The 12,385-nt window shown below is 33.0% G+C and overlaps 1 protein-coding gene across 11 annotated transcripts in view; it reads left to right on the top strand.

The window, feature by feature from the left end:
- The window catches only part of NAALADL2 (N-acetylated alpha-linked acidic dipeptidase like 2), a 1,498,179-nt gene that overhangs the window by 804,545 nt on the left and 681,249 nt on the right, over positions 1-12,385 (top strand). For all 11 annotated transcript variants that reach the window (XM_061168361.1, XM_061168362.1, XM_061168363.1 and 8 more), the window contains one exon: positions 11,996-12,269. In XM_061168361.1, the coding sequence (XP_061024344.1) occupies positions 11,996-12,269 (274 nt within the window). The remainder of the gene's footprint in view (positions 1-11,995; positions 12,270-12,385) is intronic.

Raw genomic sequence — 12,385 nt, forward strand, 5'->3', positions numbered from 1 at the left:
CATCAGTGTGGCTGCATATAACATTATTTCCTTCATTATGGATGAGTAATATTGTATTGTATGTGTGTGTATGTATATATGAGTGTGTATATGTATATGTACACACTACCTCTTCTTTACCATCCGTCTGTGGATATTTAGCTTGCTTCCATTTCTTGTAAATAATGCTGCAGTGAGCTTTGGGGTGCTTGTACCTTTTTGAATTAGCTTTCTCACAAACTTTCTGAATCTCGATTTCCTCATTTCTGTTTCTGTGTACTGTTGAAATACATATCAATAAATTATCATTATTACTTGTGCTAGTCCATCAATAGTCAGAGAAGTATCATCAAAATATGTTTGCATTTCTCCCATGTTAATATTATGTATATTTCCTCTAATAAAACTCCAGTTCTTCAATCATAGTCTTGATGCATCATTTATTCTTTGCTCTTGTGGCATTTTTATCTTTTGTCTTGTATTTCTTAGTCTTCTCTACTATGAGACTGAAGAATGTTCCAGATTTATAAAGTCATGCAGGAGTCTTGCTACCTGGAATCTAATTATCAGACAATTGACTGCTTACCTGGGTTTTTGCACATTGTCCAATGTTATGTTTCTTATCATCAGGTTGTGGCCACCTCTCAGGCTTCCATAAAGATGCTTAGAGAATTCTGGCCTCAGGTATTCTGCAAGTAATGCCCTCTAACTACTGGGTCAAAAGTCATTTTAGTTGATGACCTCTCTCATTTTTAGAAGTAATGTTTGTCTACACACTTCTGATTCATTTCAGCTCTTGATTTTTTGCATACAGGCCATTCCACTCTCATCCCATTGAAAAAATTCCAAACAATCTCTCAATCTGCTCCTGATTTTTTTATAATTAAAATAAATTTTTGGATAGGCTAGGTAGTAAGACCATGAGGACTGGTTTAGTCAGACAGGCTAATTGGTAATAAACATATTCCTGGAGAGAAGTGTAGACTCAATGGAATTGTCTCTAAATAGAATGATTTCTTTTCTATGAATTTCTATGACATGATGACATGTCAGTTGATCCTTAATGGATGAATAATTTTAGTGCCAATTTGTAATCATCTTTCCCAAAGATAACTTAAATGCATCTTCCAGCCTGCCTATAATCTGTCACAAGTGTATTGCATGACTTCTTATCTGATTTTTAACATTCTTTCTTGCTTTTTAGTTTGACAAGAAATAGTATAAGTGTAGTCATATGAAAAAGATGGCCACTTATGAATATTACATATCCTGATTGCCATTCCCTCATCTTTTCATGTATACCAATGTCATTAATATTAAAACAAAATTAGATTCTGCTGTGGCCATTTTCTTTAGCATACTTGTCAGTACCATTAGTTTACAGGAAATAAAATGAATTGCCTCAGACTTAATGAGGCCTTAAGAGAGTATAAAAAAAAAAAAAAAAAAAAAAACACACCACTTTGTTTAAAGGTAAATGCAAATAGTTGCAAAGAGTTAAAGAGTTCATGGAAAGGTAGATAAATTATTTACAATTGCTTCCTTTCTAGAGTATATATTTTAGGAAGAGGGGTCAAAAAACTAAAAACCCTACTTGGGCCAACTAGATAATATAACATAAAATGCTAGAGTACTAGGGACTGAGGTACACAGTGAACTGAAGGGCTCATGCTTTGTCTAAAATAGCCAGACATCCTCCATCCTCTATCCTCCTTCAGAAGTGGAAATTCTAGACCAGTGATATCAGATCTTTAAATTAAAAGATGTGATCAGAAGCAAAAGGAGAAAAAAGAAGAATCAGAAATTCTGGATTTTTTAAAACTTCTAATTCTGAATGTTAATAAAATACAAGATATAGGAACACCAAATGTTGATTCATACACGCTTTAGGTATTTTATATATTGTTAGTTTGTATTGTCTACAATATAATTGAATTCAGAAAAAAATCAGAACAATTTTGTTCCCTTCATATCTCTGTTTATACATATATTGAATACAGCCCAACATGGTACATATAGCCTAAACCTACAGAGAGAGGTCTAAAACAATATAGAAATAAGGACATTTCAGTTCTTTGAGAGAGAAATTGAGGAAAATCTGCCCAGCAACAGCATGTGCACATTTCCAGTTTGCTGTCCTCATAGAAGCTTTGTTTTTCTAAAAATAACAAGCAAAAGAAGCAACTCTGCTTTGGCATGACTTTCTTGCTTAAGACTCAAATTAAATGTTTTTGTTCTGTTAATTTCATATGGACAGAAAATTAGTTCAAGTATTCCCAAACAACATGACTTAATTTGGAAATATGTGTGTATATTTTTAAAGACTCTAAAAATAGTCTGCTGGCCATTCAGGAAAAGTAAAGGTGAAAATTAACAGAAGTTGCTTAGTTGGTACTTATTTCTCACAGTTAGCTTAACAGAGTTCAGTATAATTACGTAACATGATTATGACTATGAAAAGAGCAGTGAGTGACTATAAGAAAAATCAGAGCTCTCGTTTTAACTATATGCCAATTTAAACATCATGTGGCCAAAGGCAATCATGAACCTATATGAAAATAAGTGTGTGCCCATATTTCAAGAATTAAAACAAGGATTTGGAAGAGTGGGTTCTAAAGAATTACATGTTTTCTATTACATTTCCATCTTTGTCTAGATTGGAGTTCGTTAGGAAATTCCAAACCCACTGGCTAATAAGAGAAACTGAATCACAATTTGTGTATATAGAAATCACAATAATGATGAAGACTAACGAAAGGGCAGGGGGATATTTGTGTTAGCTATGTTTAATGAGTAGCCTGACCAAGTTTCTGAAAACTATTATGTATATTTCACTTCTTTGCTGGCTAAATTTTTAGGATAAAATGACACTTTATAGTTGTTTCGTGTATTATGTACTTCATACATTATGTAAATGGTTACAAATATTAAATAATGTTCATGTGATATGTAAATATTCCATACTATGTAATTAAAGTATATTCATTAAAAGAATGTCTATTAAAAACTCATGTGATATAGTAAAAAATAAATGCTTATCAGAGAGCTCATGGGATGTTTTCTCCAATACATTTTTTTCTATTTCAATCATTTTGCTCTTATTTTTATTATTTCCTTCTTTTAAATTTCATTTGAGTTTATTTCGCTGTATTTTTCTAAAGTTTTGAAATTGAAGTTAAATCATTGACTTTGTTTTCTTACATACTTGTTTAAGGCAATATGTTTTTCTCTAAGCACTGCTTTACTGCTTCCCAAAAATATTGCTATTTCATGTTTTCTTTATCACTCATTTAAACATATTCCCAATTTTAATTTTATCTTTAACTTGTTGATTACTTAGAATTATATAATTTCCAAGCAACTGGAATTTCTGCTTATATTTTTGTTATTGAGTTCTAGCCTAACTCCACTGTGTTCAGAACAAAGAGTCTGTATTATTTTAGTGTTTTGAAGTTTGTTGAGACTCACTTTTTATGGTCTACCATATGGGGATCTGATAAATGTGCCATGTGCACTTAGAAAGTTATGGGATATGGTTTTCTATGTATGTTATATTGGTCAATTTTTAAAATTATTCTGGTCATCTATTCCCTAACTTTTCTTTTTCTGCTTATTCTATCAGTTATTGAGAGAAATTTGTTAAAATTTCCAACTCTGTGTATTTGAATATTTTATTTGTACTTTCAAATTTTGTTTTGTGAGTTTTAAAGCCCACTTCACTTAACTAGAGATCAGGGAGTTTTGTCTCTTTGGTTTAACTACTTACTTGTAGCACACACAAAGCTGCCATACAATAGACACTCACTGGTTATTTGGGTAGGGGGTGAATGAATGTGAGAATAAAAATAGGTATCTAGTGACAAAGTCCAAAAAAATATGCATGGGATAGTACAAAGTGAGATTTGACCAACTGCCAAAGACGTTAAGATATTTTGGCCAGATTTTGCCAGATGGAAGCTTTAAAATTTCTTTGTGCATAGTAGATATTCAGTGATGAGAGTACTATTCTCTGTGTTTTTGTTTTCCTTTATCTGAGAGCATATTAATGAAAGTATTAGTTGCTCAGTCATGTCCAACTCTTTGAGACTCCGTGGACTGTAGCCTGCCAGGCCTCTCTGTCCATGGGATTTCCCAGGCAAGAATACTGGAGTGGGTTGCCATTTCCTTCTCCAGGGGATCTTCCTGACCCAGGGATCAAACCCGGGTCTCCCACTTTGCAGGCAGACTACTGTCTGAGCTACCAGGGAAGCCCTGGGAGCGTATTAGCCTTCTTCAATTGTTTTAGCGTCATCAGTATTCATTCAGTGGTACCAACCTACACACATCTTTAACCAAGAAATGTTCACCATTTCTGTTCTTACTAGAAAGAGTACAGTTCTCTGAAAATGTGCTTACTCCTCTGTCTTCCAGACTTGATGCCGTCAGCCTGCTCTGCGATCTTTCATTAACTGGCATCTCTATATTGAGCTATTTGGCTTATGTCAAGGCAGGGAGACAAATTTCTAGATATTCTCTCTTGAAACTTGGGAATTATCCTAATTCTTTTCTAGGCCCATTTTAATTTAATTTTAAATTGCATGTATAAATATGATGTGGATATAAACCACCTAAAACAATGACTGGCACTAAGATCTCAGAAAATGTTGGTAGTGGTAACACTGTAAGTGCTGTGACTATTATGAGTATTTATTTTAAAAAGCATTTGAATTGTGAGCTCAATATTACCAAAGGTAATACCGTGCTTTATTACCAGGAGAGCATTTTCCTATTGGGATTATTTTCTTGTATTCTTTTGTTAAATTTTGCTTGTCTATGTTTTCTATTTTTTTCTCCAGTAAATATACATTAATTGCATAATAAAAAAATAAAAACTTTGAGAGATGATTTTAATTTTTCTTTGAAGAATAGGTAAGCAATAATCTGAGCTCCTTCTAAACTTAGCTTTTTCATTGTGTTCCTTTTTTTTTAACTGTTAATGATCTGTAGGAAAGAAAGAAAATATGAAAAATTGAATTCCGTGTCTAGAATTCAAATGTGTGTCAGTATATTTAAATATCATGAATTTACTCAGAAGAAGAGAAAGATGACAAATAGGGCTTAATAGTTTCAACTGTGAATCAAATTAAATCCAGGTAGATATTCTGAAGTAGTTCATGTACTAAAGTAGATGCTGTTATTCTTATTTCAGTACTTGGGACAGATCATTTAGGAAAGGAAAAAGGGAAAGTAAAGTAACCTTTATTATATCCCTGGAGGTTCTAGAGACTGTGCTAAGCCCTTTACATATGTATTTAATGCTCTCAAAAGAAAAAAAAAGGTAACATGTTACTATTCAACAGATTACAGTCTGGAAATTGAGGCTCAAAAGATATTGATATGTGCAAGGTCATATAGCTTATATGCAAAAGCCAAAATGTAAGCCCTCTTTTACTGAATTCAGAATCCAGTATCTTTACTCTGTGTTCTCCTCCTCTCAAAGCTACTGTCTCTCCCCACCCATACCCACTACCCTCTACCAATCTTTTGTTGACAGTTGGTTGTCCAATTATACCGGATTATCCATGAGGTTCAGTAGATGAAGTATGTCAGAAATATCACCATCAATGCTGCTCGTTTCTTCTCTAGCAATAAGCCTCTTTTCTTCTTTCTTCATGTATATAACAGAGATGAAGCTTCTAAATGACAGCTTATTCAAATATCTCAGTTTGCAATATGTTTTTCTTGTCATAACTCTAATTTTCTATCATTTTAACATTTACTTTTCATTTTTCATTTGTGTTTCCATACTGTTATGACTTCCAATGACCAAATATCTCTACAGATTGATTTCAATGCAGTTCATAAAGATGGACATATTAGTAATTGTTTTTCTCATGATTTATGTAGTTTATCATGCAATGCATATCATTTAATAGAGAAGATTTCACTCTTGAGTGCTGAAATGAATATGCTCATGAAAGGTAGTCTTTTTTTTTTTTATTTTGCTATTTTTTTATTTTATTTTTTTAATTTTTATTATTATTATTTTTTTTTCCAGTGGGTTTTGTCATACATTGATATGAATCAGCCATGGATTTACACGTATTCCCCATCCCAATCCCCGCTCCCACCTCCCTCTCCACCCGATTCCTCTGGGTCTTCCCAGTGAAAAGGTAGTCTTGATTAACAGTGACAAATAACACAAATTCTTACTGATCTGATTATTGTCCTCATGTAGAAATTATCATTCTTTGTGCTGACAATAGCTTTAATGTATTTGTAGTGTCACAGAAAAATAACATCTATAAATTATTTTTAAAATATCAGTATATTAATTACCCTCATTATATAATGTTATCATTTTAGTCAACCTTGCTGTACTAAAGATTTAATTTGCTATACTGTAAAATAAATGAAAATAAGTATCAACAATATATTTTCAGTGTAGTCTTAACAGTATATTAGTTAAAAAAAAATTACCGATTATTTGCTGTGGTTTCCACTTACTAGGGCTTCCCTGATAGCTCAGTCAGTAAAGAATTCACCTGCAATGCAGGAGACCCCAGTTTAATTCCTGAGTCAGGAAGATCTGCTGGAGACAGGGTAGGCTACCCATTCCAGTATTCTTAGACTTCCTTTGTGACTCAACTGGTAAAGAATCCATCTGCAACGTGGGAGACCTGGGTTTGATCTCTGGGTTGGGAAGATGCCCTGGAGAAGGGAAAGGCTATTCACTCCCTTATTCTGACCTGGACAATTCCATGGACTGTTTTTTTAGTTTAGTGAAATACATTGATGATTTTGTATTAATGTCAAGAATAAGGAATCATGTTAGTGTTTCAGGTACTTTAAAATATTCTCAGTAAAAATGCTTATTCTGAAGCATGGAGATCAGTCATATTTATTATGATCTTCTTGAAATGGAGTATGCTTCTCCCAATATTTATTCATTGGATTATACAGTTGGTGGTTTAGTTGCTAAGTCATGTCTGACTCTTGCCAATCCATGGACTGTAGCCTACAAGGCTCCTCTGTCCCTGGGATTTCCCAGGCAAGAATACTGGAGTGGGTTGCCATTTCCTTCTCTAAAACCAAGAATCCGTGTTAATTTTTAGTACCATCCAAGTTTATGCCATTTTCCCTAGAGAACAAACAGATGATATTGAAGCCTTATACTGCCCTACTAATTGGATTAACTTGTTTATTTTGTGAATTAACTTTTAGATTTAGTTTAGATAAATAAGGTGACTTAATTGGAAAGTGACCTTTGACAACTATTTTCCATAAAAACTAGAAAGAGTCTCTAAAGTCAGGTACTGTTAACAGTAACATTCTGGTGTAGGGATGGTGCATTCTGTAAAAGCTTATTAGCTTTCATGCCTTGCATTAGCCTTCATTTTGTTCACATTTCTTCTTTCTAAAATATATTTTTAAATGCTTCATCATGAGATACTACAATATACAGTCCAAAGTGCACACAGTATTAACCAGGGATGAAATTATTTCCTATATAAATGTGTGTAAGGAATGAAAGATGATGAGTTATACTACTACACCCTTTTTAAAAAAATTTTTTTTAACTCAGGTAGTAACAGATGTATTGGCAGTTTATTTCTGTGTTTCCTAGATTTTAGTCAAGCTTATTTTACTAGTTGTGTCATATCCAGTTAAATTAATGAATTGAGTATTGACTACCAGCTTTATGCTGGTATTTAACTGGAGATCACCAAGCGTGGTGCCTTGGTGATCATCTGTGTGCCTTCCATAATTTGCAAAGCAGACAGCTATGCTCCATGTTCTCCTTGATCATGAGGAGGTATTAAGGTCTCTTTCAGTTAATATACTTCTGCGATAGCTTTTTTTTTCAATGTGATATATAATAAGCAGGTTTTTGCTTTTTTTTTTTTTCTTTCAGATGGTTCTCAAACTCTGAACTTGGGGCTTCTGTATTCTGAAAATAGTTACTGTGATTTCCCTAAGTCTTATTTTGTCATGAACATAAAGGCCATTTTCCTCTAACCTCACACCATCCAACTTTTAATTACTTTACCCAAATATTATTCTTTATAACACTCTACATTTTTACTACTTTTGGAAAGCATCAAAGTTTGGAAGACTATCTGCTCCTTCTAAATGGTGTGGAAATCTCAAATACAGTGTAGTGGAGAAGAAATCTGACTTACCTAATCTGGGACATTATACAACTTAGTTATATTACCTGACCCTCAAATTTCTTAATTGTAAAGTGGTAACAGTAGATACATGAGGATCTTTTTGCGAGTTGATTATGCACACTGTTTTCAGTCTCTATAGTAGACATTCAGTACATGATTTACTGTTGATTCAGCATTTTAGAAGGAAAAAAGGAGTTGGGCACATAGTCATGCTTTGTTTGGCATGATGTTAGTGGCTGGCTGGTCAGGAAGGTGAGGGGATGATCCTTTACCCTCCTAGCCACTTGATTTATTGTTATCATGTGTGATATAGCTTTGCCATTCATTTTATTCTTAATATTTCTAAAGCAAAATTGATATAAAGTCAGTCCATGCTGTAGCGTCATGAAATTTACTGGGCACATACAGTGCATGATTCCGAGAATTTTACTACGTTGAATACCAAGTCAAATTAACTTTAAAAAAACTTTTGACTTATTAGTATGTGCAAAATATTGAACTGATACAAATATGAGTGTGTGTGTGTATGTTATTGTACATGCTCATAAGAAAATCTCGGTGGACATTAGTAAATGTGCTGTTTGTTTTCTGTGTATTGTGAGTGTGTTTCTTTGGAGGTTTTTCTCTCCCTGCTCATTTACGGTAGAATCTTGGCACTCCCCCTTATACTAGGAATACTACATGCATCGCTTCTTCCAATTTTAACACCAGTGTTGCTCTGTGGCTCATCCAGTAGCAGGTGTTGAACATTGATATAAACAGAATTTTGTCTAGCAAAGCCATAATCCTCCCATTTCCAGTCTCTACTGGCCAATGAAACACTAATGCCAAGCTTACTTCCAAATTCAAGTCTCAGGCATCACAGTTCATTATGCTTCCTGCCAAAACTATTGGCCCATGGAAACTTATTTTAAAAATTAAAGCAGAGCAAAAGTTTCTCTCAAATTCCGTGTGATTTTAGGTGACACACTCCTAATTTTTCAGCTTTCTCTGAAAATAGTAAATTGAGATTATTTTGCAGTTAATTACTTAATAATATTTCCCTTTGAATATAGCAAACTGCCTAATTATAACAGAACTGTTCACCATGTATCTCAAAATATTTTGAGGGGGAAGTTCAGAAAACTGTAAATTCTCAAAACTTGGGCATTTTAACATTCTAAGGGATTTAGAATGATTAGTAGATAGAATCATTTGAACCAACCATTGGTATCAATAAAACTAATTTATGTGAAACAATTTAGATTTAAAGGTTACATAATTTTAGAACACAGAACTCATAGCTTCCTTAAATCTTTTTTCAAGGGGAATGGTGCATGAGACAAGACTCATATAAACAATTTGATAAATTTAAAATAAATTTAAAACAACTTAATTAATTTTAAATTATATTTAAATTAAAAAAGAATCAAAAGTTAATATTAGGAAGATTGACTTTGAAGAGGTATTTACTAGCTTAATTATTTGGAATGTTAGGAAATATTTATTAGGAAATGTTTCTTCAATCATTTTCTAGGGCTGATATTTTTATAACTGTGTATAACAAAGCTTTGTTAATATATTCAGGGTACATATTTGTTATGTTGATATAGTGGTAATCAAAGTACTATAATACATGTTCCTTTAAATCCAGCTAACCACCATAGTATGCAAGAGTTTGATAAGATAATCTCTATCAGGTAGAGATAATGTATAACATGGTATATCAATAAATATTGAACAAATATCTATGAAGTAAGTGTGGAAGAAGTAGGATTTGGGTCCTAATTCTTAACTGTTTATCCAGATTATTTCCCTCTTGGATGTTATAGGAATAGTAATAAGTCCTTATAAAGGCTTCATATCTAACACATAGGGGTTAGATGCTCAAGTTTTAATGTAATTCTAATCATAATCTTGATATGGAAATTGATACATGTAATTTTAATATTAATGTGGGAGAGAAAAAATAATGAAAATGTTCTTGAGGATTAACAATTAGAGGACTTGCCATTCTGAATATTGAGCCATATTTTAAGGTAATAATGATTTAAATGGAGTATTGCTATGAAGATGGATCAAAAAGATGAATGGAATTGACTAAGGAGCCTGGTCAGACCCAAAGACATGTAGAAATATATATATAAATGAAAGAATTGTCACTGCACATGAGTGAAGAATGTAGCAATGGGAACCAGGATGATTATTCATACACAAAAAAATAATATTGGATAATATTGCATGCATTTCTACCACACCACACACACACACATAAATATTCCAGGTAAACACTGAAATGTGAAAAACTTAGTTCTTTAAATCTTTTATGAAAATAACTTCATTACCTCAGGTTTGAGAAGATTCAGAAAAATGTGCAAATCATTACATTGTATTAAAAAAAAAAGCATGTACACAAAGGCTTTCTGGAGCAAATGACACCATACTGTGGCCAGAGTATGGCACCATATGTTCTATTCAATAGAAACAAGAAACTAAAAACCTCCAAAATTGCACACTAAGATTATAAAACTTTATTTCATCATAAAACAAGACATTGAAAATGAAAGAGAAGCCAAAAATTGGGAGAAGGTAAGTACCCTTGTTCAGTCACTAAGTTATGTCCAACTCTTTGTGGCCCCAAGGACTAAAGCCTACCAGGCTTCCCTGTCCTTCACTATCTCCCGGAGTTTGCTCAGACTCATGACCATTGAGGTGATGATGCCAACCATATCATCCTTTGCTGCCCCCTTCTCCTCTTGCCCTCAATCTTTCCCAGAATTAGGGCTCTTCCAATGAGTTGTCTCTTCACATCAGGTGGCCAAAAGATTAAGGCTTCAGCTTCAGCATCAGTCCTTACAATGAATATTCAGTGTTGATTTCCTTTAGGATCGACTGGTTTTTTGGGGTTTGTTTTTTTTTTTAAAGACTTTTTATTTTTATTTTATTTTCTTTCCATTTTTTTTTTTTAGTTGGAGGCTTAAATTGAGAAAAATAATGTGATGGCAAAAATAATAAAAAATATCCATAATATTAGGTAATAGTTTAGATAGAAATGAAATGTTTATAGGAAGATAGATACATTTTTTTTTGCCAAAAACCAAAAAGAGCTCGTTCTTTTATATTGTAGCCCCAAACAAAGCAAAACTTTATTAAATTTTAACATTTTAATTTCCCATGTCTCATTTTTTTCCAAGTTCTATGCATTTTTTTAACCACAGTGTTTCTGGTTTCTAGGATGTCATGAGCAAAAATAGTACTACTATGGACTTGGAACAGGTATAGAAATAAATTTATAGACTACACAGCAAGAATACATGAAAATTAACTTCATATTGGTTTGACAATATATGGTTGGCTTTAACAGGATATACTGATTTTACTGCATATCATCATTTTCATAGCATCATATAATTTGGCATGTAATTTATATCAAGATTTGCCTCTGAATCATTTTAAATAGCAATAGCTGTGTATTAATTACATAGCTTTATATGTAATTATGTTAACCACAATACATAACTGTCTCAACCATCATGATTACTCATTTTGGAGCCCAGTTTTAAATAGATTATGCTGATGTCAATAGAAGGATCAGAACTAGTAAAAGAACTAGTTGTCATCGATTACTCTCCTCTTGGTAGTCCCATAGTCCTTTATTAGTTCTTAATTAAGAGTTTAATTCATTCTGCTTTGATTTTGTATAATTTCTGTACAAGCTCATCACCTCTACCAAACTGAGTTTCTTGTGTGGCATCCTGTCTCATTCATCTTTCATATCCCTTATCTATTAATAATGGTTCATATAGGAACAACCATAACTCAAAAGAATAAAGATTTTCCTGTTTTTTCTTTTTTTGAGAGTATGCTTTTTAAATTTCTTTCAGAAATTTGGTACAGCTGTACAAAAGTGAAGATGACACGGAAATTTCAAAGAAGATTAAGACTCAGTGGGCTACTTTGGGCCTAGAAGATGTACAGCTTGTAAATTACTCTGTGTTGCTGAACCTGCCAGGTCTTTCTCCCAGCTCTGTGACTCTGATCAGCAGTGGCCAGTGCTTTCATCCTAATGGCCAGCCTTGCGGTGAAGAAGCCAGAAAACAGAGCAGCCAAGACCTGCTATATTCATATGCAGCCTATTCTGCCAATGGAATTCTCGAGGTAATATGACCATTTATCTCTGTCATTTACAGTGAAATGAAATTAGAAAACAACAGCTTTCATCTAAATTGAACTAACTGGCAAGATACAGCATACCAAAGTAACCATTAAATGTT

The sequence above is a fragment of the Dama dama genome, chromosome 19, assembly GCF_033118175.1.
Source record: "Dama dama isolate Ldn47 chromosome 19, ASM3311817v1, whole genome shotgun sequence".
Taxonomy (NCBI): Eukaryota; Metazoa; Chordata; class Mammalia; order Artiodactyla; family Cervidae; genus Dama; species Dama dama.